Here is a 25,828-nt window from a genome sequence, read left to right as displayed (position 1 = left end):
AATGGTTATTGTTTTCGCCTTATCTGAATGGTGGCGAAATCATTAAAGGCTCACAATTAATCCATCCATTAATATATCCAAAGTAAACACAACTTGGATTATTTCACCTTGTTAATGTACTTTTTTATGCCGAAAGAGGCGATGTACCCACCTGAATGACGACGAAATCATTAAAGGCAATGGCGGCGAAATCATTAAAGAATCACAATTAATCCATCCATTAATATATCCAAAGTAAAGACAACTTGGATTATTCACCTTGTTATGTACATTTTTATGCCGAAAGAGCCGATTTTAGCCGATTTTAGCTACTTTTCGAGACGGGTGATGCAACCGAGTGACGTAAGCGCGCTCCCGACAGGGGGTGCATTTTACGGCGGGGGTGCAGAATTCGGCACAACACCGGCACTTCCTTCTGCAACGTCATGGTCTGATATTTTGATGTCTTGTTTTGTAAAAAAAAAAAAAAAAAGCTTACCTAGGAGTAAAAGGGAACAATAATATAAACATGGACAATCAGACAATTAATAAAAAATCAGGAAGTGTTATCGTCACTTTTTCAGCCACTTTACTTTTCTGCCATCGCAATGCACTGACTCCCATTGCGTATTTTTTTTTATTTTTATAACAAAGCACTTGCTGTTACAATAATTTACATCTGCAGCCTGACAAAGAATATAGTTTTGATGTCTTGTTTTGTAAAAAAAAAAAAAAGCTTACCTAGGAGTAAAAGGGAACAATAATATAAACATGAACAATCAGACAATAAAAAAAATCAGGAAGTGTTATCGTCACTTTTTCAGCCACTTTACTTTTCTGCCATCGCAATGCACTGACTCCCATTGCGTATTTTTTTAAATTTTTTATAACAAAGCACTTGCTGTTACAATAATTTACATCTGCAGCCTGACAAAGAATATAGTTTTAAACTATTAGTATTTTGAATAATGTAAATAAAGTGGGGAGCGGGGGTAAAAACGTTGCTTTCTAGCCATTTAAGGCTGCTGAGCACATCGTTCAGGTTTCTGAACAAAAACAAATACTGTATTCTTAAGCAGCATTTATTTTGTATGTAATCTTTTATGACATGCTTATGCAAACAAGGATTACGAAAACCATGGTAACTGTGACGGCGGCCACGATTATGACGGTCGTAAAAAAAACAAATTATAAAAGTGACGCGCATGCGTGGAGCGATCACGTAGGGACAGCCCCAACGGTAAGTCATACTTATGAGAACAAAGCCAGAATTATAAGGAACAAGTCATAATTTCAAGATAGGTAAATTCCAACATTACTTTTCTTTCATAATTACGATTTTTGAATCTCTTGTGACAAAATATAAAATGGTAAATAAGTTGTACTTTTATAGCGCAAAATACAAAAGACAGGATTGGTGTTAGATGACATCAGTACATTTTTAAATGTATAACATTTTTATCATCAATTGTTTCCATTGCTTTCATTTCAGTAAAGAATCTGGGTATTATCACACATTAAAAGCGTTACTAAAACGGCCTTCTTTCATCTCCGTAAAAATTCGCTCCATTTTGTCCACTAAAGACGCCGAGATCATTATCCATGCGTTTGTTACGTCTCGTCTCGATTACTGTAACGTATTATTTTCGGGTCTCCCCATGTCTAGCATGAAAAGATTACAGTTGGTACAAAATGCGGCTGCTAGACTTTTGACAAGAACAAGAAAGTTTGATCACATTACGCCTCTACTGGCTCACCTGCACTGGCTTCCTGTGCACTTAAGATGTGACTTTAAGGTTTTACTACTTATGTATAAAATACTACACGGTCTACCTCCAGCCTATCTTGCCGATTGTATTGTACCATATGTCCCGGCAAGAAATCTGCGTTCAAAGGACTCCGGCTTATTAGTGATTCCTAAAGCCCCAAAAAAGTCTGCGGGCTATAGAGCGTTTTCTGTTCGGGCTCCAGTACTCTGGAATGCCCTCCCGTTAACAGCTTGAGGTTTAACCTCAGTAGAAGCATTTAAGTCTCACCTTAAAACTCATTTTTATACTCTAGCCTTTAAATAGACCTCCTTTTTAGACCAGTTGATCTGCCGCTTTTCTTTTTCTCCTCTGTCTCCCCCTCCTTTGTGGAGGGGGTCCGGTCCGATGACCATGGATGAAGGACTGGCTGTCCAGAGTCGAGACCCAGTATGGACCGCTCGCCTGTGTATCGGTTGGGGACATCTCTACGACGCTGATCCTACTCCGCTTGGGATGGTTTCCTGTGGACGGGACTCTCGCTGCTGTCTTGGATCCGCTTTGAACTGAACTCTCCCAGCTGTGTTGGAGCCACAATGGATTGAACTTTCACAGTATCATGTTAGACCCGCTCGACATCCATTGCTTTCGGTCCCCTAGAGGGGGGTTGCTCACATATGTGGTCCTCTCCAAGGTTTCTCAAAGTCATCATTGTCACCGACGTCCCACTGGGTATGAGTTTTCCTTGCTCTTATGTGGGCTCTACCAAGGATGTCGTAGTAGTTTGTGTTGTGGTTTGTGCAGCCCTTTGAGACACTAGTGATTTAGGGCTATACAAGTAAACATTGATTAATTTGTTTTCTTGTTGGTGAAAACGTGATTGGTCTTCTTTTATGGATTTAATGTTATTGTTCTACCATTCGTCCTCTATGTACTGGTTCATAGTAAAGTCAGAATACACAAGATCATCTTTAGGCTGTATAATTTTCCTGTGCTGTCTTTCTGTCGAGTAGTTAGTACACATGTGATACATGCATGAGTTTCATCTGCAAAAAGGTACATTTAGTAAGCCCATCAGTTCACACATAGCAAGACAAGACAATATGTTTAGTAACTATGCAAACATCACTACACTGTCAGGATCATTACAACACAGGAAAGGAACGTATACATGTTGACACATCTGTACTCAAAGGTGTGTCTTCGTTTAAATCAATATTTACAGCAGTGGTGTCCAAAGTCTGGCCTGGAGCCTATTTGTTGCCGCAGCATAGTTTCTATGGATGAAAAGGGAAGTGTTTCGTTACTTTATGGGGGACAACTAGACATAGACTAAAGTATTAAACAGAAATGTGCAAAAACAGTATGTCTATAGTATTTATATCAGCTATTCATTGATATTTTTAAATAACACTGCAAATTACTTTCTATAAAAATAGAAACCTGTCATCTGCAATTATAATAGCTTTCAATTACGTAATCAACATTGCAATAGTATAACAAAAATGCATCATGGTCAATTATCATGCCTTATATTTGACTTCACTCTAAACAAAAATAATTACAGGGCCTAAAAAGTGGAGATGCTTTGATCAGGGTTTCATGCTGTGAGATCCGGTTCTGATCATCCGTAAGTAAAATCGGTAAACTTAATTTTTAAATGATCTATGATGAATCTGACAGTTCAACAATATCAACTCAACATTTAAACTAACTCCTCATTGTTGTCCATTGTGTGTAATATGATACTGTAAAGACTAATAAATGCAGTTTATCTGCCTTAATGGAGGTGATTAGCCTGGAGGAGCGGCTCCACACTGTGTATGGAGACATTACTCGCTGCTTGTCAGCCTGGGGACTAAACAAATTGTCTCATCAAAATGGGATTAGCAATAAAATGCATTAATTAGCAATACAATCACATACTTTACTATGAAAATTGACTAACACTGATCTGCACATCTCTACGAAAAAGTATTTTAATACTATTTGGACACTGCGGAATCGTTTATTCAAGCATTTTAATTGTGAATAAGGTCACATTAATACATTTTTTAGTTAAGTAAATTAAACTTCTTGTCCTTTTTTTTTTTTTTACTAACAATAGATTAGCGTGTTTAATAAACAAAAGGGGACATACTTTGAATGTTCTCTACATGACTCTCAGACGGAGAAGTTTGGACACCGCTGGCTTACACAGAAAAAAAGTGAAATACATGCAATAAAAAGGTAAACTATTGCCCATGTAGCATCAGCGCTAACTCAGACATACATGTAGTCAGAGCAGCGACCATATGACTGGTCGTTAGTGAAGGTGGAGTAAGATGGTTCCCAAGAAAGAATAGCGGCGTGCAAAAGCCACCGCTAACAAAAATGAAAGCAACACAGAGGTGCTAACCAACAGTCATGCAAGAAGTTGTAATTTTGTGTTGACGAGAGCAGCTCAGCTATGCACGAGCATGTGAAGATAAACAGCTGGTGCACCATTTGGACGTGGCTGCTCAGCCAAGTAGCATATTGTATGACGTGAATGTATGTCTTTGCACAAGCAGCAATGTTACATTTTTCAATGAAAGAGCTGAATAAGACTGTTTTAGGTCCGTGAATGATTTGACAAGACAGTCGTACATGCGTGTATATAAACCAGAAGACGAGTCTCCGGGGGAACATTGCATTTTTCAAAGTGGAAAGACTTGACCCGATACTTCCAGAATCCTAACAGCGCAGCACACAAGCTACACTAATACACACACAAGCTACACACTAATTCAAAAAGAACGATCGGGTGGAAATGTTCATGTTTTAAGACTTAGTGTGGGGTTACTTGTCTTCTGTCTGGCATGTTAAAGGTTAAACACGTGCTAGCTTCTTGCTTTCTTTGGGAAATTGTGCCCTCTGCTTGTTGCTGTCAGACATTACACCTTTGCGTCTTGTGGTCTCGTCTTGAGGCCATCACAGCAGCTTCAGACTCCCGGTGACGTTGTTTACCATTTCCTCCTCACCCATTACAGCCAGGACAGTACGGGAGCCAGACTCCACCTAGAAATTCAAAACAAAAACAGTTTTGAAAAATTCATTCTGTGTGACGGGGGCCAAAATTCAAAATACCGTATTTCCTTGAATTGCCGAAGGGCATATAGTATGCGCCTGCCTTGAATTACGGCCGGGTCAAACTCGCTTCGCAAAATAATTAGTATTAATTACGCTTAGTATTACCGCCTGGTCAAACTCGTGACGTCACGAGTGACACTTCCCCTTTCATCATTTTCAAAATGGAGGAGGCTGATTTCAATACCGGTAATTTGAAATAGCATAAAGGGAAGAAGATTAAGAGCTATTTAGTAGGATTTAAGGTCCATGCTTACAGCACACTCAAATTTTTACTACATGCCTTTGGTAAGTGCCGGAATGCGAAGAGGTTTTAAAATAATTAGCGCATGCTTACTTTTACCACATGCCTATGGTAAGCGCAGGAGTGAGAAGAAGTTTTAAATTAATTAGCACCCCGGCGGCAATTCAAGGAAATATGGTAAGAGATTAGTTAGTTGTTTCTCACCACAACGCACTTCAAATATTGCGGCGTCACTACACTGCAATTTATTTTATTTTTTGGAAACATTTTACATTTTTTTTTGAATAAGTAAGTCATATGTGTTACAGTTAAGTATTTGTCTTATTTGCTATCATTATGTATAACCGATGTCACCACTTAATGCTAATGCGATGTGGAATGACATGCAGTGCTGAACTACTGCAACAACAACTTACATACATGGTTTCAGCACCAAGAAGCCCATCTCTAACTTAGAGCAATCAACAAGATGACAGTGTTCCACGTCGTGGTTGTGTTGTACTGGCCGGGTGACTGCCAGAGCAAGGGCGCTTAGAGTAGCCATGCAGAGTGCTGCTTCAGTGTTTATAGCTCCACCTTTATTGTTAGTTTTTAAGCCAAAATATGTCCATTCTAACTCTTTTGTAGACACACTGTCATAACTTGTGAGTGCTCTGTTTGTGTGTTGACTCACAACATGGACCTTGCATTATATTACCAGCAATGTCACCACAGCACACCATGTTTTTTAAATTTATTAGTACAGGTATATCATACAACCCTTGTATATGCATTGTAATTTAAATATAATAGGATATAAATAGTGAAAAAATAGCAGTACTCATTTAGCATATAACAAATAAAATACATTCCATATGTTAAGAATGTCAGGAAAAAGCAGGTAAAACAGTGAAAAGGTGGCCAGGACACAAATGTCCACATAAAAGGTAGACAGAAGTTATGCTTGTGTACATGTGAGTGATGCTGAACAGAGAGAAAGAGAATGTCATGTTTGCTCACCTGAGTAAGACCAGCATCCTGGACCAGGTAAGTGGGCAGACTGAGGCTCATGGCCAAGGCCTGGAGCTCCAACAGATGAGACACATTGGTGCCTTGGACCACAATCTTCTTAGCTCTGCATCCACATAACAACAAGGTGTGTTTTCACAGTATATTTCATACACACACTATCCAGAACTATTTGCTAACCGTCTTCTAGGGGCTTTTGGGCATATATTTCGAGTTTACATGGCAAATATTAGAAATTATAACTCGTGGCTCAATGCAAACAAAAGCAGGAAGCGGTATAGAGAAACATTTCAATATTTCAAACAAAAGCAATTAAATTAGTTTGCAGTATTCACAAAGGAAATCCAAATATGTCTAATATAGTAATCCCCAACTCCTCTGTTGAACAATCCTTCCAAATAACTGAGGCGGAGATTAAGCCTTTTATTCGGTAGTCGTTACCCTTCTGCTGCATAGACAAGATGGCGACAATCACTGCAAACTCACCATTCTACATGTGCAACTTCCAGGTATTGACATTGCACTGCAAAGACAAAAGGCTAAAATACGCTCTCCCATCTTGCTCCCCCTTACCCACCTGCAGACCCTGATGTGTACTTCCCAAAAATCCTAGCTTGGTGTCAGCAGCGACGTGGACCGCAAAGCTGTGATTGGTCATCTTTTGCTTTGTATTAGTACCACTACCTGTTGGGTAACAATTAGCACCACTAGCTATTGATTAGTGCCGCTAGGTAGCGTATTAGTTCAGTTTGTGTTATGCTGGCCATTAGCACGCTAACTCACTTTTCCAGGAAATGAGCACGCTAACTCACTTTTCCAGGAAATGAGCACTATCAGCTGTCCGTGATTTTTTTTCAGGGCATTTATCAATTACGGAAACAATAATACTAACTCTCAAGAATTTTATTTCAGTTTACTATTCACACCAGTAATATTTACCTCCCTTAAAAATTTGACGTGTACCAAACTGATGTAGTTCAGACAGATGTAACTGCACTGAAGTCATATGGCAAACTATCACTACTACAAGGTGTAATACTTACAGTAATACTTGTTATATACCTCATTAACAAGAGGTGAAACATAAAATAAAGATGCCATTTTGCAAATGACTACAATAACAAAATGCTTCAATTGTGTTATTGATTCAGAATGTCCCTTCATTTATTGTAGTACATAATTATGAATGTACAGTAGCTACATGATGTCTTACCCACTGTGGTCCCACTTCCAGGCCATCTCCCTCCAGCTGCTTTTCTCCTGCAGGGTCTGGTATAATCCCACAGCGGCATGGCCCACCTGAGCAGCTACCTGCGCAGGATGTCACAACAACTCTCTGAGCTATTTTTGTTTTAGTCATTTTTCCCGAAACACCACATCTGCAGTAATTCTAAGCAGGGCAAACATACCTTTCCTACACCCATGGCAAGGTCCATGTTGACCACAAACACCATTTTGAACATCAGGTCATCATCACCCTCCTCCTGCAGAGGACACACAAGCGGAATTGAGACGTGGCTTTGGACTAACTCTCAGGGTCTTATGTGACAACGTGTACCTGTTGAGACTAAGGCTATCTTAAGGGCACCTCATTCTCCAGTTTGTTGAAGTAGTACATGGCCGCCTCCTCAGCAGAAACATTCAGAGTATGCAGGAGTGCCTGGAAATGATGAAGAAAACAAAACATATAAGTACAGGCTACCATTGATGTCTGATAAGAGAGCAAATGAACCTTGAAAGTAGGGCTGTCTTCAAATAGTCTTGAGATTCTATTCTATTTGTGTTGGCCCTGTGATGAGGTGGCGACTTGTCCAGGGTGTACCCGCTTTCCGCCCAAATGCAGGTGAGATAGGCTCTAGCACCCCCCGTGACTCCAAAAGGGATGGATGGATGGATGGATGGATGGATGGATGGATGGACTTTCAACCGAACAGTCTAATTGTTTATATCGCCCCAAATTTCCACTAGATACGGAACAGCGCCACCCATACTTGCCAACCCTCCCGATTTTCCCCGGAGACTCCAGAAATTCAGTGGCCCTCCCGAAAATCTCCCGATTTCCACTCGGACAACAATATTGGGGGTGTGGTTTAAAGGCACTGCCTTTAGCGTCCTCTCTCACCTGAAAAGGAGCCTATAATATATGTCTTTGTTATCCATAGGTTTATCTATAACCCATAAAGTAGGCAGGCACGGAGTTATTTCTCAGTGCGTTTATTCCAGCCGGCTCGTTAATACACTGACACACAACATCCAGATTCCCATCATGCATCGCTTCAAAACTACGGCAAGTAGTAATGTCCAAAAACATAACAGAGACGAAGCAGAAAATCGAAGAGGGAAGTAATGCACAAACACAAAATAAAATATCCGATTCATTTTCAAAATAATACAGGCAAATATTTTAGTATTCCAAAAAAATGCAATTAAATTAGTTTGCGGTATCCACAAGTAAATTCCAAATATGTACACATATATTAATCCCCAACTCCTCCATTGTACAATCATTCAAAATAACTTAAGCAGAGATTATGTCTTTTGTGTGGTACCAGTGTTTCCCACAGGTCAGGCATCTATTTGCGGTGGTGTGGTCGGGCGGCAAGGGGTTTGGGGGGCGGCGGCGATGACCAAGAAGAACGCGGAGTTGGAATATAATTACAACACTTTATGTACATATTTATATAATATTTAACTACAAGCTACATTCACAGACAGAGTCCCATTGCTTTTATGAGCGGTCGATCGAGTCAAAAACCGGAAAAAAAAAAAAATATTTTTTAAATTAATTGTTTTTTTTAAATTCTTTTTTTATTTGTGGCGGCCGTAATTCTTTCGTGGCGGGCCGCCACAAATAAATGAATGTGTGGGAAACCCTGGGTACCATCTGCTACATAGACAAGATGTCGACTATCACTGAAAAGTGCAAACTCACGAAGGCGAATTGTATTTACACTTTGAAACATTCTAATGTGCGAGGACGGAGCTGAAGTCAACTTGTCAAAGGTTTTCAGACGTAATCTAACCTCATTGACACAAATGGATGAGGAAATGCTGATTCTGGAGGTTCAAAATCAAACAATCAAATCACCGGCATCAACAGCTATTTGGGGTCCTGCGTCAAATACTTGCTGATATGGGTCCGGGCAAATGGTTAGCGGGAATTAAATGAGATGTGTACGCTCGCCAGGGATAATGTCAAGTTAGTGTAATCAAAGACAGTCTGTGGGCATTGATGGACGGCCAAATTGCCGCATTTTGAATGGAAGGACCACATTCATTTGATTTTGCTGTTCTGGAAGGATACGGTTAACTGTTTGCTTTACTGCAACACTCCTTATCACATGATTACACACAAATGTGCAAGATCTCATAAAAATCCGCACGACTACGCTGCACGGTGGAACCAAACAATGCGCATCAGAATGGCAGTAGGGATTTGGTGGAAATCCGGGGTAAATATTAAAGCTGGGTCAATAAAGTGTTATGTATCGCGATAGACATGTAATGAATATCAATTAAAAAAAAAAGTTTTATAAATATAAATATTTTTTGGTCGGAAGAAACTGGAAGTTACAAAGCAAATTTAGTTGCTTAAACACAGGCACTTGTGCCCTGGTAACAGAGCAATGGTAGTGACACGCCCACAGCCAGGTAATAGTATCAACTATCAAGTTTGGTTGCGCCATCTTGCTGTTGATTTTCTGCATTGAGTGAGAAAAACTCAAATTTGAAGAAATTGTCATTAAAACAGGAAATTCGCCTCTACGGTATTGCAGTATTTTTTCCAAGCGGATTGTAGACAGACATATCCCAGTCCTAGTAAATATTCCTCCCTCTCAGTGGGAGGGAGGTCAGTTTGTACATGCCGGGCCCCCAGCTTATGGCAGTGTTCATGTCTCCTTTAAGTATCTTTCGTTTAGAGAGTAAGAAATAAATCTTAGTTTCAGTTGTCATTTCAGACTTTCGGAAAGCGGTCACGTCTCTAGAATTAGTTGGCATGTTTTGACCTCCCGGATCTCTTATTATATAAAAACTATTGGTCTGCGAACAAGAATATTGTCTTACATGTTGAAAGGATGTTTCTACATTGGAGAAGTGATAAAAGGTCATCTGGATGGGCTGTGGAACCGCTAAAAAATATGATCATGACTGGGACACACCACCTTGCTCCGGAGCTGTAGCTCCCCCCTTGAAAAAGGTAACTTATTTACTTAGGCCTTAGTATTCTCTGAGGAACATTGGCCGTTGACAAAAGCCTTCCACCCATTTGGGTCTTGTGTCCTTCGGTCGAGTTGTTGCCATGACAGCCCCTCAGCTCTCATCTCCTATTCCGTGCTTCTTCTCCAGGTTGTTCTTGGTCTCCCTCTGTTTCCTTTTCCCTGTGGGTTCCATGTTAATGTCTGTTTGGTGGTCTATTCATTGGGTTTTCTGAGTGTGTGGCCTATCCAGCTCCACTTCCTTCCCCTGATTTGCAATTCCACTGGTTCCTGTTTGGAGAGTTCCCACAGGTTGGCATTGGTGATGGTGTCAGGCTAGTAGACTCCTAGGACCGGACGGAAGCAACGGTTTATGAACGTCTGTACTTTAGTGAGTATGCTATTGGTGGTTTTCCATGTTTCTGGTCCGTACAGCAGGATGAATTTGACATTGGAGTTAAAGATTTTCAGTTTGGTTTTGAGATAAATGTTTTTTGCTCTCCATATTTTGTTTAGTATGTTGAATGATGTTCTTGCTTTCCCTATTCTGGATTTGACATCTTCATCTGCCCCTCCATCTACACCGATTATGCTCCCCAAGTATGTAAAACTGACTACCTCCTCTGATTATGGTCTGTTGTTATTGGTGTAATGTTCTTGATACGCATGACCTTTGTTTTTTGTGAATTGATCTGGGTACGGCGTGGCGCAGTGGGAGAGTAGCCGTGCGCAACCCGAGGGTACCTGGTTCAATCCCCACGAGTACCAACCTCGTTGTGTCCATTGTGTCCTGAGCAAGACACTTCACCCTTGCTCCTGATGGGTGCTGGTTAGCGCCTTGCATGGCAGCTCCCTCCATCAGTGTGTGAATGTGTGTGTGAATGGGTAAATGTGGAAGTAGTGTCAAAGCGCTTTGAGTACCTTGAAGTAGGGCTGGGCGATATTGGCTTTTATTAATATCGCAATATTTTTAGGCCATATCGCTATATATACGATATATTTTACGATATTTTGCTTTGGCCTTGAATGAACACTTGATGCATAAGAAAAGACCTAACCTCGATCCTGACCTCATGGTAAACTACGGACCGGTGTCTCAGCTTCCCTTTATTTCGAAAATCCTCGAAAAAATTGTTGCAGAGCAGCTAAATGAACACTTAGCGTTTAACAATCTATGTGAAACCTTTCAATCCGGTTTCAGGGCAAATCACTCTACTGAGACAGCCCTCGCAAAATTGACTAATGATCTATTGCTAACGATGGATTCTGATGCGTCATCTATGTTGCTGCTCCTCGATCTTAGCGCTGCTTTCGATACCGTCATAATATTTTATTAGAGCGTATCAAAACACAAATTGGTATGTCAGACTCAGCCCTGTCTTGGTTTAACTCTTATCTTACTGACAGGGTGCAGTGCGTCTCCCATAACAGTATGCCCTCGGACTATGTTAAGGTAACGTGTGGAGTTCCCCAGGGTTTGGTCCTTGGCCCTGTACTCTTCAGCATCTACATGCTGCCGCTGGGTGACGTCATACGCAAATACGGTATTAGCGTTCACTGCTATGCTGATGACACCCAACTCTACATGCCCCTAAAGCTGACCAACACGCCGGACTGTAGTCAGTTGGAAGCGTGTCTTAATGAAATTAAACAATGGATGTCCGCTAATTTTTTGCAACTTAACGCCCAAAAAACGGAAATGCTGATTATCGGTCCTGCTAGACACCGACCTCTATTTAATAATACAACTTTAACATTTGACAACCAAATAATAAAACAAGGTGACTCGGTAAAAAAATCTGGGTATTATCTTCGACCCAACTCTCTCCTTTGAGTCACACATTAAAAGCGTGACTAAAACGGCCTTCTTTCATCTCCGTAATATCGCTAAAATTCGCTCCATTTTGTCCACTAAAGACGCCGAGATCACTATCCATGCGTTTGTTACGTCTCGTCTCAATTACTGTAACGTATTATTTTCGGGTCTCCCCATGTCTAGCATTAAAAGATTACAGTTGGTAACAAAATGCAGCTGCTAGACTTTTGACAAAAACAAGAAAGTTTGATCATATTACGCCTGTACTGGCTAACCTGCACTGGCTTCCTGTGCACTTAAGATGTGACTTTATGGTTTTACTAATTACGTATAAAATACTACACGGTCTAGCTCCAGCCTATCTTGCCGATTGTATTGTACCATATGTCCCGGCAAGAAATCTGCGTTCAAAAGACTCCGGCTTATTAGTGATTCCTAGAGCCCAAAAAAAGTCTGCGGGCTATAGAGCGTTTTCTGTTCGGGCTCCAGTACTCTGGAATGCCCTCCCGGTAACAGTTCGAGATGCTACCTCAGTAGAAGCATTTAAGTCTCACCTTAAAACTCATCTGTATACTTTAGCCTTTGAATAGACCTCCTTTTTAGACCAGTTGATCTGCCGCTTCTTTTCTTTTTCTCCTATGTCCCCCCCTCCCTTGTGGAGGGAGTCCGGTCCGATGACCATGGATGAAGTACTGGCTGTCCAGAGTCGAGAGCCAGGATGGACCGCTCGTCGGGACCCAGGATGGACCGCTTGCCTGTGTATCGGTTGGGGACATCTCTACGCTGCTGATCCGCCTCCGCTTGAGATGGTTTCCTGTGGACGGGACTCTCGCTGCTGTCTTGGATCCGCTTGAACTGAACACTCGCGGCTGTGTTGGAGCCACTATGGATTGAACTTTCACAGTATCATGTTAGACCCGCTCGACATCCATTGCTTTCGGTCCCCTAGAGGGGGTGGAGGGGTTGCCCACATCTGAGGTCCTCTCCAAGGTTTCTCATAGTCAGCATTGTCACTGGCGTCCCATTGGATGTGAATTCTCCCTGCCCACTGGGTGTGAGTTTTCCTTGCCCTTTTGTGGGTTCTTCCGAGGATGTTGTAGTCGTAATGATTTGTGCAGTCCTTTGAGACATTTGTGATTTGGGGCTATATAAATAAACATTGATTGATTGATATGACAGCAGTATGATGATTTTATATGTCCACATTAAAAAATTATTCTTCATACTGCATTAATATATGCTACTTTTAAACTTTCATGCAGAGAGGGAAATCACAACTAAGTCAATTGACCAAAACTGTATTCATTAATCTTCATTCTCACAGGTAAATTTTTAAATGAAAGAACAAATTAATAATGTTGCTACCTTTTTGTAGTAACACTTCTGCTGCATACTTTGCATTGATTGATTGAAACTTTTATTAGTAGATTGCACAGTACAGTACATATTCCCTACAATTGACCACTAAATGGTAACACCCGAATAAGATAAGTTTTTCAACTTGTTTAAGTCGGGGTCCACGTTAATCAAGTCATGGTGCAAATATATATTATCAACATAATACAGTCATCACACAGGTTAATCATCATAGTATATACATTGAACAGCATATTGCTGTTGTCTGCTGAATATCTTCCCACTTGGAGATAAACCACCGCCAGATCATGGACCTCCTGCTCTTTATGTTGGGCATTTATTTTTCTTCCTCCATTTGTGATAAGTTTCGCACTATCTCTCTCTCTCTCTGATCGGCGAGAGCTATGACGCTAGATTCGCGAGAGTATGTAACGTATGTAAGAACGCGGGCTTGTTTCCCGTATCTGTCAGAATGAGAGACGAGGAGGAGTGACAAACGGCAGTAATGTAATGCACGCAGCTAAAAGCAACTCGACCTGCCTCTGCTAACGTTAGCCATGCTAACGTTAGATCTCGGCGAGAGCGTGTGACGCTACACGAGCGACAGAATGTGACGTATGTAAGAAGGCGGGCTTATTTTACGTCTCTGTGAGAAGGACAGACAAGAAGGAGTAAGACACGCCAGTAATGTAATGCACGCAGCTTAAAGCAACGTGTGAGAACATATAATTGAATATTACGATATAGTCATTTTCTATATCGCACAGACACAAACCTGCGATATATCGCCCAGCCCTACCTTGAAGGTAGAAAAGCGCTATACAAGTAGAACCCATTTATTTATTTATTTATCTTAAACTCAATAAACGCAGCGGCTCTTTCGAGTTTTTGTGATTTGTCCTGCATCTTGTTTACGACTTATACGTCCTCAATTTAATCAAGTTTGATGTCCTCTCGGTGCTGCGCCAGAACCAACCTTAAAAGCTGTGGTTTAGCCTTTTTTTGAGTTGGAAAAAGTCTCAAATGGGATCTTTGTTTTGTTCACTTTGATGAAAACATGTATTTGTCTAATATGTATCTTTAATTAACTTGGAAATATTCATGTGACATTACTGACACCTTATTTCGCATGGGGAAAAAACATGCCACAAATAGGACGAATGGTGAATGATGGGCCTGATCTAATTAATCAGATTTGACAATTTAATCCTTAATTGAAGACAGCCCTACTTGGAAGCTACAAGAGCAAGCTTGCACATTAGTGCACTGTTCTACCTGTTTAGCTGCCTCTTCTGGAATGTCCAGCTCTCTGAGTTGTTGCAGAAACACCGGGTTAACTTCCTGAGAACCGCAGTCTGGATTTGCTTGCTTTGGGGGCTCCATATTCTTCTGCAAAAAAACAAAAACAAGACAAGCCAGAATTCAATGCCACATTTCAAACAGACAAATTGCAAGGATGCAAGTGAACCAACAGACACAGCAGCTGTAAATCGGATTGTCCTTATGTGTAATTGTTTCAAACAATGGGATGACAGCAGTCCAACATTGTTAGACGCTTAACAATATTTACTTGAACACAACAAAACTGAATCACTAGATATTTTTTTATCAAGTACACTATTAACAATTGCTCGTATTCCTGGAGTCCGCCACTAAAGCCATAAATGATCATAACATAGTGAAATAGGAGAGCCTTGGCCTCTGCTGCGCCCTGACCTTCCTATAGTAAAAGAACGTCCTGAATCCAGACGGTGATACAGATTAGCCCCAAAATGTAATCACTCGTTCCTTTTCTCATTTCGGGCATTTCCTGAAAGTTTCATCCAAATGTGCCAATAACTATTTGAGCTATTTATAGCACAATAAAAAAAATGTGATCCCTTCTATGAGTCATCCATCTTTGTCTCTGCAGGGCGTTAGCGACCTCAAAGAATAGGGTTTATCAGCTTTGAAAAGCTGTGTCCAGCAAAACGTGCTCATTGTAGCCATTAATCCTGACTTCCTCATTTTGATTGAAATAAATCAGCACAAATGCTTTGATTCATTTTTGTTTTGTAGGTTACAGTGTTTTAAATATGATTCTGACTTAATTTTGCTGATCAATTTGAATGTATTATTTATTTTTGGTAATTTTATTTTTCACTATCAAATTGTTCAAGTTCGTCAATTTTTTTACAAGTTTAATTACGTTTAAATAAATGTAGGTTGATCCATATATTCTTTATTGTTAAGGATACAATGTTATGCTGAGCTGTACTTATGAAAATGTATGGACAAATAATACTATCAGGCGTAACCGGAAATAACTGAGAAGCAAAGAGGACGTAAGTTAACATAGTACAAATTATCCAGATCAGGCCTAAAAAATGTAATCAGTTGTTCCTTATCTTTTTGATAGCTCTTAAAAGTGTAATGAAAAACTGAAAATCGTTTTTGAGTTGTTTTGACCGATTAACAAACCAACTGAATGATTATATAACTTCCTTGCAAAGGTCATACAAATGCACCGGCGAGCTTCGTTCATGTTGACAACCGTTCATGTCGACGTCAGTCAGCCACTTAAAAAGCACTGAATAATTAATCACAAAGAATTGGAGTCTTAATATCGACTGAGCGATGAATCCAACACTTTGATAGTTGCATTTAACAAAACCTCTATAATGAAATGGGTAGTGCTTTCTTCGTTGTGTTATTCAAGAACAGTAAATGGTATTTTGTGCTTAATTAGGTGAAATATTTGTTTTAACAAAACTTCTACTATGAAAAATGCTTGGACACCTCCATCCGGTACCATGGCTTATATATTCTATCCCCTGGCATCGACACAATAAAATGACATAAAACAGAGGAATGCATTCAAATTTACAAGTGAATTTTAAGTTTTTTTTTTGTTTTTTTTAAATACTTTTTTTGTTCATGATCAAAAGTCTAGTCTAACCATTCTTAGACCTGGAACAGTAAAGTGGCTTGTGGTTAGAGTGTCTGCCCTGAGATCCGTAGGTTGATTGATTGAAACTTTTATTAGTAGATTGCACAGTACAGTACATATTCCGTACAATTGACCAAGAAATGGTAACACTCGGATAAGTTCTTCAACTTGTTTAAGTCGGGGTCCACGTTAATTAATTCATAGTAGTAAAGGGTCCCATTTTTATAGTCTCTGGTATGACTTGGCCAGGCTTTGAACTCACAACCCAGCGATCTCAGGGCGGACACTCTAACCCAGGGGTCACCAACACGGTGCCAAATGAGTCGCCCGCTGGCCTGTTCTGAAAATAGCTCAAATAGCAACACTTACCAGTGAGCTGCCTCTTTTTTTAAATTTGATTTATTTACTAGCAAGCTGGTCTTCCTTTGATCGACATTTTCAATTCTAAGAGAGACAAAACTCAAATAGAATTTAAAAATCCAAGAAAATATTTTAAAGACTTGGTCTTCACTTGTTTAAATAGATTCATTTTTTTTTTTTACTTTGCTTCTTATAACTTCCAGAAAGACAATTTTAGAGAAAAAAATACAACCTTTTAGTTTTTAGGATTTTTAAACACATATACCTTTTAAATTCCTTCCTCTTCTTTCCTAACAATTTAAATCAATGTTCAGGTATTTTTTTTTTATTCTCAAGAATAATAACACATTTTAATTTAATTTTTCATTTTAGCATCTGGTTTTTCGACGAAGAATATTTGTGAAATATTTCTTCAAACTTCTCATGATTAAAATTCCAAAAAATTATTCTGGCAAATCTAGAAAATCTGTAGAATCAAATTTGAATCTTATTTCAAAGTATTTTGAATTTCTTTTAAAAATATTGTTCTGGAAAATGTAGAAGAAATAATGATTTGTATTTGTTAGAAATATAGCTTGGTCCAATTTGTTATATTTTCGTAACATGGTCACTACTGCCTACTTTCTCTTGTTATATTCTTATATTACTTTTATATCGCTTTTTAATTTGTATTCTTATTGTAATATTTCTCTATTTTGTTTCCATTTAAACCCCCATTATTTACTTGTTACTTAAAAAAAAAAAAATTGATCTCAACTCCGTACACTGCTGCTGGAATTTTAATTTTCCTGAAGGAACTCTCTTGAAGGAATCAATAAAGTACTATCTATCTATCTATCTATCCATCTATATTCTAACAAAGTGCAGATTGGATTTTAACCTATTTGAAACATGTCATCAAAATTCTAAAATTAATCTTAATCAGGAATAATTACTAATGATGTTCCATAAATTCTTTTATACATTTTTTCAAAAAGATTCAAATTACCTAGTTTTTCTCCTCATTTTTTTGGGTTGAATTTTGAATTTTAAGGACTCGAAATTGAAGATAAACTATGTTGCAAAATAAATGTTCATTTTTTTCATGTTTTCTCGTCTTTTAAACCGTTCAATTAAGTGTTTTTTTCTTCATTTATTCTCTACAAAAAACCTTCCGTAAAAGGAAAAAAAATGTATGACGGAATGACAGACAGAATATACCCATTTTTATATATATATATACACACATTTGTTTATTAAAGGTAAATTGAGCAAATTTCTGGAGATTTATTTAAGTGTCTATCAAACTGTTAGCCCTTCACATTAATCAGTACCCAAGAAGTAGCTCTTGGTTTCAAAAAGGTTGGTGACCCCTGCTCTAACCGCTAGGCCATGGAGCAGGTTTTGAGTTCATACCCCAGCCAAAGACTATAAAAATGGGGCACATTACCTCCCCGCTTGGCACTCAACATCAAGGGTTGGAATTGGGGGTTAAATCACCAAAGATGATTCCCGGGCGCGGCCACCGCTGCTGCTCACTGCTACCCCCACCTCCCAGGGGGTGGATAAGGGGATGGGTCAAATGCGGAGAACACATTTCACCACACCCAGTGAGTGTGCAACTTAAATATTTTTTTTTTTAGGAAAACAAATTTGGATTTTTCAATGCTTACATTTTTCTTTGTATCCTTAATCAGTTGTTTACAAACAATCCTCATACGAACAAGACTACGATGACGCAACTGTTAGCGGTTAGCAAGGCGGATGAGCGCGTCATTGTGAGAACAGCATTATCAAAGGTTTTCTTGGTGGAAAAATACGACTGAAAAAATACATAATTTCAAGAAAGACATGAGATATTATTATTGTGTTATTCAACTCTCCTACTGCGTCAAGTATGTAACGTGACGTTAGCATTAGCCCGCTAGCACTAGCCTAGCTCTTGAAATGTGATTTACCTGAAGCAGACGCTTGTGAGCTGGAAGGTCAGTTAATTGAGAGGAACTTTCTTGACTAATGCTGTCGTTTTTTTTTAATCACGACGGACAGATTTGTCTAATTTTTCATTCAACAATTCTTTCGTGCCTTTTGTCGTCGGCCGTGTTACTCCTTCTTTTTCTTCTTCTCTGGTTTAAGGGCGGTTGGCAAGCAGCCTTATGGTGTGCATTACCGCCACCTTCTGGTATGAAGTGTGGACCGAGATGAAACCCTACTCTATAGTCTTTTAAAACCTCAGTCGTTTAAAAAAAAAATAAAAAATCTATGTTCAACCTTTTTGAAACCAAGAGCTACTTCTTGGGTACTGATTAATGCGAAGGGCTACCAGTTTGATACACACTTAAATAAATTGCCAGAAGTAGCCAATTTGCTCAGTTTACCTTTAATATATATATATATATATATATATATATATATATATATATATATATGTATATATATATATACATTATATATATATATATACATTATATATATATTATATACATACATATATATATATATATATATATATATATATAAATGGGTATTTCTGTCTGTCATTCCGTTATACATTTTTTTTCCTTTTACAGAAGGTTTTTTGTGGAGAATGAATGATGAAAAAAACTGTTAATTGAACGGTTTGAAAGAGGAGAAAACACGAAAAAAATGTTTACATTTTGAATAGTTTATTTTCAATTTCGACTCTTTAAAATTCAAAATTCAACCGAAAAAAATTAAGAGAAAAACTAGCTAATTCGAATCTTTCTGAAAAAAAAAAAAAAAATTTATGGAACATCATTAGAAATTTTTTGCCGATTAAGATTAATTTTTGAATTTTGATGACATGTTTTAAATAGGTTAAAATCCAATCTGCACTATGTTAGAATATATAACAAATTGGACCAAGCTATATTTCGAACAAAGACAAATCATTATTTCTTCTAGATTTTCCAGAACAAAAATTTTAAAAGAACTTCAAAAGACTTTGAAATAAGATTTAAATTTGATTCTACAGATTTTCTAGATTTGCCAGAATATTTTTTTTTATTTTTAATCATAATAAGTTTGAAGAAATATTTCACAAATATTCATCGAAAAAACAGAAGCTAAAGTGAAGAATTAAATTAAAATGTATTTATTATTCTTTACAATAAAAAAAATACTTGAACATTGATTTAAATTGTCAGGAAAGAAGAGGAAGGATTTTAAAAGGTAAAAAGGTAAATGTTTTTAAAAATCCTACAATTATTTTTAAGGTTGTATTTTTTCTCTAAAATTGTCTTTCTGAAAGTTATAAGAAGGAAAGTAAAAAAAATAAATAAATGAGTTTATTTAAACAAGTGAAGACCAAGTCTTTAAAATATTTTCTTGGATTTTTTTCAAATTCTATTTGAGTTTTGTCTCTTAGAATGAAAAATGTCGAAAAAGGAAAAAATAGAGGAAGCTCACTGGTAAGTGCTGCTATTTGAGCTATTTTTAGAACAGGCCAGCGGGCTACTCATCTGGTCCTTACGGGCTACCTGGTGCCTGCGGGCACCGCGTTGGTGACCCCTGGTATAATACAATTAATAAAACCTGCTGTTGAAGTTAAGAAGGCTTTATGATGCAGTTTTGTTGTTGAAAAAATAATCACATCAAAGATTAAACCTATGCATCAAAGTTATATAATGCGGACTTTAGGAACGCCTTCATTTTTCAAAATAAAACCAAAACTAAAAATAAGAAATAACAACTTGTTTATTTATGTTTTGATTAAGTGCCCGAATGCAGCTGAGATAGGCTCCAGCACCCCCCGCAACCCCAAAGAAGGGACGAGCAGTAAAAAAAAAAATAGATGGATTGTATAGTAAAATTTTTGTACTACTTTTAAACGCAACACATAATAAGTGTGTTTACACTGAGAAGTACGTCTTGTAAAATACATGGACAATGTTTACTTATTAAAAAAAAAATACTTCACGTAAAAAGACTGGCAGCTCAGAACATAGCCATCTTATAAGTAGACACAGCATTGGCTGCTGTGAGGCGAGAAATTGGGCGGCCATCTTGAAGTGGTGATGAGGAGCCGGTGAGCAGCCTAAAGTGCCAGTTGACAGGTAGAAAACAAAGATGCTAAACTGACAGTTGACAGCTGGTAAACAAAAATGCTAAACTTACGGTTGACAGCTGGAAAACATAGATGCTAAACTGACGGTTGACAGCTGGAAAACAAAGATGCTAAACTGGCGGTTGATGGGTAGAAAACAAAAATGCTAAACTGAGAGTCGACATGTAGAAAACAAAGATGCTAAACTGACAGTCGACAGGTAGAAAAGAAAGATGCTAAACTGACAGTTGACATGTAGAAAAGAAAGATGCTAAACTGACAGTTGACAGGTAGAAAAGAAAGATGCTAAACTGACAGTTGACAGGTAGAAAAGAAAGATGCTAAACTGACAGTTGACAGGTAGAAAGGAAAGATGCTAAACTGACAGTTGACAGGTAGAAAAGAAAGATTCCAAACTGACAGTTGACAGGTAGAAAAGAAAGATGCTAAACTGACAGTTGACAGGTAGAAAACAAAGATGCTAAACTGACAGTTGACAGGTAGAAAACAAAGATGCTAAACTGACAGTTGACAGGTAGAAAACTAAGATGCTAAACTGACAGTCGACAGGTAGAAATGAAATATGCTAAACTGACAGTCGACAGGTAGAAAACAAAGATGCTAAACTGACAGTTGACAGGTAGAAAAACAAGATGCTAAACTGACAGTTGACAGGTAGAAAAGAAAGATGCTAAACTGACAGTTGACAGGTAGAAAAGAAAGATGCTAAACTGACAGTCGACAGGTAGGAAAACAAGATGCTAAACTGACAGTTGACAGGAAGAAAAACAAGATGCTAAACTGACAGTTGACAGGTAGAAAACAAAGATGCTAAACTGACAGTCGACAGGTAGAAAACAAAGATACTAAACTGACAGTTGACAGGTAAAAAACATAGATGCTAAACTGACAGTTGACAGGTAGAAAACAAAGATGCTAAACTGACAGTTGACGTGTCAACTGTCAGTTTAGCATCTTTGTTTTCTACCTGTCAACTGTCCGTTTAGGCTGCTCGCCAGCTCCTCATCACCACTTCAAGATGGCGGCCGAATTTCTCGCGTCACACTAGCTAATGCTGCGTCTACTTATCAGATGTCAATGGTTGGCATAGTGAGTTTGCAGTAATACACTTATGCTAGTCGCTATCTTGGCGAGGTAGGCTCTAAAAAGTCTCATTTTGTTTACTCGACAGACCAAACGGTGATAAAATAGCACCGAAGGGACACAAGTGTTTGTTTACCTTCGCTTCCTTATGTGAAGTTAGGCCCCTTAATCGTTGAAAATATCAAAACAACACTGCCTGTCATGTGTTGGTTACTCAGGTCACATGACAACACCGGAACCTGTGTGAGGGGAAGTTAAGGGCGGGGCACACCGGATATGAGGACATGTATGTTGTGTTGGACACCTGGAAGTGGAAGAAGAAGAAAGAGCTGGAATAAAAGGCATAAAAAGACAATAATCTTTCTTTTATCGTTAAGATGATAGTAACTATTACGTGACAAGTTGGGCACACAACACCATCCATTTGTGCTGTACTTTCTTAAAATCTCCCTAAACTCATTCGTTTGTGCTGCAATTGTTTCGTCTAACTCGTGGGTCAGCAACCTGCGGCTCTTTAGCGCCGCCCTAGTGGCTCCCTGAAGCTTTTTCAAAAATGTATGAAAATAGAAAAAGATTGGGGGAAAACATATATTTTGGTTTTAATAAGGTTCCTTTAGGAGGATAAACATAACACAAACCTTCTTAATTGTTAGTAATAGAACTGTTCACATTGAACATGATTCTCTGATGAGAGTATTTGGCGAGCGCTGTTTGGTCCTACTAATTTTGGCGGCCCATGAACTTACCATAGTTTGTTTACATGTACTTTTGACACTGCCACAGAAATACATACCGTATTTCCTTGAATTACCGCCGGGGCGCTAATTAATTTAAAACCTCTTCTCATTCCTGCGCTTACCAAAGGCATGCGGTAAAAGTAAGCACGCGCTAATTATTTTAAGTCCTCTTCTCACTCCGGCACTTACCAAAGGGATGCCGTAAAAATTTGAGTGTGATGTAAGCTTGGACTTTTAATCCTACTGAATAGCTCTTAATCTTCTCCCCTTTATGCAATTTCAAATTACCGGTATTTAAATCAGCCTCCTTCATTTTGAAAAGGATGACAAGGGAAGTGTCACTCGTGACGTCACGAGTTTGACCAGGCGGTAATACTAAGCATGCGCTAATTATTTTGCAAAGCGAGTTTGACCTGGCAGTAATTCAAGGCAGGCGCAATACATATGCCCTGCGGCAATTCAAGGAAATACGGTATTTTATGCCACTCCTTTGTCTTATTTTGTCCACCAAATGCTTTATACTGTGTATGAATGCACAAAGGTTAGCTTTGTTGATGTTATTGACTTGTGTGGAGTGCTTATCAAGCAGATTTGGTCAGGGCATTACTCAAATAGGTATATTTGAGCTCATTTAATTTCCTTTACTTATGTACTCTGTGTATTTAATTTTTACTTGCATGTCTCATGACTTATTGTCTGTATATAATATTGGCTGCATTTCTCATGGTTGTTTGTGTGCCATGTTGTTCTAGACCACAGCAAATGTTACCCAGTTTGCAAAGATTGTTCTAAATCCATTTAAAGAAGACAGCCCGACGTTTCCTTTGACTACGACACACACATCTATACCTTTGGCCATTAAAAGCCAGTCATTTCCAGGAGTTATCTCATCCTGCGAGAAACCTCTATTTTACTGTTTTGTTGTTGCAAAAATGTGTAGAATACATATACAATTTCAACATTTCTGTCAAAGTAGATTGGTTTCAGTCTGCGACATAGTTATTTTGATAGTAGGCTAATATAGACACTTACGTCATGTTTTGCCTTCAAAATAAGACTTATAAGGCTTTCAGGCAGATTTTTTTATTTATTTTATTTTTGGTCCAATATGGCTCTTTCAACATTATGGGTCGCCGAACCCTGACTTAACTATTATAGTTTTATGCTATTTAAATTTTATCACTCATAACCAAACGTTTCGGACAAAACGGGGGATATTTGAGGGGAAAATTGTGCTGCAATTTTTGTTGTCTGTTATAGTTTACAAGTTAACGTTTTTACTTTTTATAACCAGCCCCTCTCACCTCGTCAAAGTCTCATCTGAATTTTCCCCCATTTTTTATCTAACTATTATAGTTTTTATATTAAAGGGATGAGTACAAATAATAATATGTTAGCAACATAACAACTACACAACATTAACATTAAAAAAATATAGACCAAAATATTTTGCAGCACAAATGACACAAGTTTGGTGAATTTTCGACACGGTCTAGGGCACTGGTGTCTAACTCAAGGCCCAAGGGCCGGATCTGGCCCGCCACATCGTTGTATGGGGCCCGCAAAAGCCTGGGGAAAATGTGTGTTAATAAAATACTTCATTTTTTTTTCTTTTTTTTTTACCAAAGGCAAATAATTATTTCGATAGGAAAAAAATGCGTATCGTCCAAACATTATCTAATCATACCAAATATTCCATTATTGTATAGTGTATTACAAAAATGTGTTAGTAAAGCTAACAGTTTGTTCATGAAAAATCTAATAATGGAGTGCATAGGCAATGGGGTAATAATATGAAGTGATTACGCAATGCTGTCAAATATATATATATATTTTTTTAATCAATTAGAATTTTGACTAATCACAGGTTATTGCATCATTAATTTAAAAAAACACGGCCCTCTGAAGGCAGCCATTACTGCGATGTGGCGCTCAATGAAAACAAGTTTGACACCCCTGGGGCTGGTTATGAATAATAACACGTTATGAACAAAAACTATGAAATGTTAACACAAAAGCTATAATAGTTAGACAAAAATTGTTTGCAGCACACTTCCAGGAGTGCGCCAGTCCTGCTGCAGCCGGCAGCTAGTCAATCACCAGCAATCAGCACACCTGTTGTTGATCAGAGATCCTGCCTTCAATAGACTGCACAACCTGCTATCCCGGACCAGAACGTAGTCATCTGTTCGAGTACCGTAAGCGATCTGCAACCTTGCTCTCGCTGTATGTTGTCCACCGTTGTGTCTGATTGGTCTCGTGTCTTCCTTGTCGTCCTTCCTGCAGTCTGCCTTGGTTCCAAGTGACGAGCTGTGCGTCTCGTCTCCCCTGTTTCCCCCCTCTGGTTTTCTGGCTTCCCCTTGGATCTCGACCTCCTGCCTGGACACGGACCTTTTTGACGCATCGCCATACCCCCCGACTACCTGCCTGTCTCACGGACATTCGAGCATGCCTTTCCCCTCCGGGACTTCTGACCTCCACTCAACACATCGGGTAACACACAACAGTTAATTCACACATAGTTGCGCACTATACACACTCTTGGATTTAGTCACATTCCATACCCTTGTTTATTAATATTATTGTTATTAATATATGTAGTGATTATATATAAATAAGTCAGAGCTAAATACGACTCCCTTGTTGTCTGTGCCGTCTACTCCCCCTGTACATAACAATAATAGACAAAAAATGTTTGCAGCACAAACAAATTGAATAGGTTTGAGGTTTTGACAAGGGGGGGCTAAACAATGTTACCAGTCAAAAAAATTATTCTACAATAAATCAAAAACTGTAAATTTTTACAGCAGAAATGACTGGCAGTGTTATTTCAATACTTGAAATGATTAGTGGGCCAACTTTGTAGTTGCTCTTTCTCAGGTGGAAAAAAATATTAGTTCCTGGAACAAACCATTCCTTTTTATCTCACAAAGAGTCTGCTTTTCAAAAGAAACAAAAACCGAGAACAAAACACTAAGAATACTTTATTGCGTCAGCATCTGTGAGAAAGTCCACTTGTTAACAGGTTGAATGACTACAGTTAACACTTGAAAAGAGTATGTACAGCAATATTAACACGTAGAATTAGAAACATCTTTAAAACTGCTCCTTGCAGAGCTCTGCTCTACAGCCTAACAGTTTGTCTTCTCCCTCGGCAGATATCTTCTCAGGCGATGACTCAACGGTCATACCCAGAGGCAT

The 25,828-nt window shown here is 38.6% G+C and overlaps 1 protein-coding gene and 1 long non-coding RNA gene across 4 annotated transcripts; one reads left to right on the top strand and one right to left on the bottom strand.

Moving 5' to 3' along the window:
- Positions 1 to 2,689: 2,689 nt before the first annotated feature.
- Positions 2,690 to 22,155, bottom strand: si:dkey-19e4.5 (UBA_like_SF and PTH2 domain-containing protein). Of its 3 annotated transcripts, none has more exons than XM_061887374.1 (7): positions 22,027 to 22,155; positions 14,728 to 14,841; positions 7,673 to 7,744; positions 7,494 to 7,568; positions 7,298 to 7,395; positions 6,076 to 6,190; positions 2,690 to 4,763 (listed from the first exon to the last, which is right to left on the bottom strand). In XM_061887374.1, the coding sequence occupies exons 2-7, from the start codon at positions 14,833 to 14,835 to the stop codon at positions 4,677 to 4,679; spliced, it is 555 nt and encodes a 184-aa protein (XP_061743358.1). In that variant the 5' UTR covers positions 14,836 to 14,841; positions 22,027 to 22,155; the 3' UTR covers positions 2,690 to 4,676. The 3 variants fall into 3 exon arrangements, with proteins under 3 accessions (XP_061743358.1, XP_061743351.1, XP_061743365.1); XM_061887367.1 differs by lacking the exon at positions 22,027 to 22,155 and adding an exon at positions 18,679 to 18,863; XM_061887381.1 differs by lacking the exon at positions 22,027 to 22,155 and adding an exon at positions 18,806 to 18,828.
- LOC133543030 (uncharacterized) lies at positions 18,197 to 25,374 on the top strand. Its single transcript, XR_009804283.1, has 3 exons — positions 18,197 to 18,330; positions 24,676 to 24,825; positions 24,914 to 25,374. It is a non-coding gene; the product is annotated as an uncharacterized LOC133543030 (long non-coding RNA).
- Positions 25,375 to 25,828: the final 454 nt, after the last annotated feature.

Source organism: Nerophis ophidion, linkage group LG02, assembly GCF_033978795.1.
Source record: "Nerophis ophidion isolate RoL-2023_Sa linkage group LG02, RoL_Noph_v1.0, whole genome shotgun sequence".
NCBI lineage: Eukaryota > Metazoa > Chordata > Actinopteri > Syngnathiformes > Syngnathidae > Nerophis > Nerophis ophidion.
Note: the sequence above shows the minus strand (reverse complement) of the source record. Positions and strands in the feature narration are given on the sequence as shown.

What these genes read in the sequence shown, in the direction of transcription:
- si:dkey-19e4.5 (XM_061887374.1), bottom strand. Translation starts at nt 14,835, where the DNA reads ATGGAGCCCCCAAAGCAAGCAAATCCAGACTGCGGTTCTCAGGAAGTT. An exon ending in CAGAAGAGGCAGCTAAACAG is followed by an intron (nt 7,745 to 14,727) that starts GTAGAACAGTGC and finishes CATCATTTCCAG; the next exon opens with GCACTCCTGCATACTCTGAA. An exon ending in AGGATGCTGGTCTTACTCAG is followed by an intron (nt 4,764 to 6,075) that starts GTGAGCAAACAT and finishes TTGAATTTCTAG; the next exon opens with GTGGAGTCTGGCTCCCGTAC.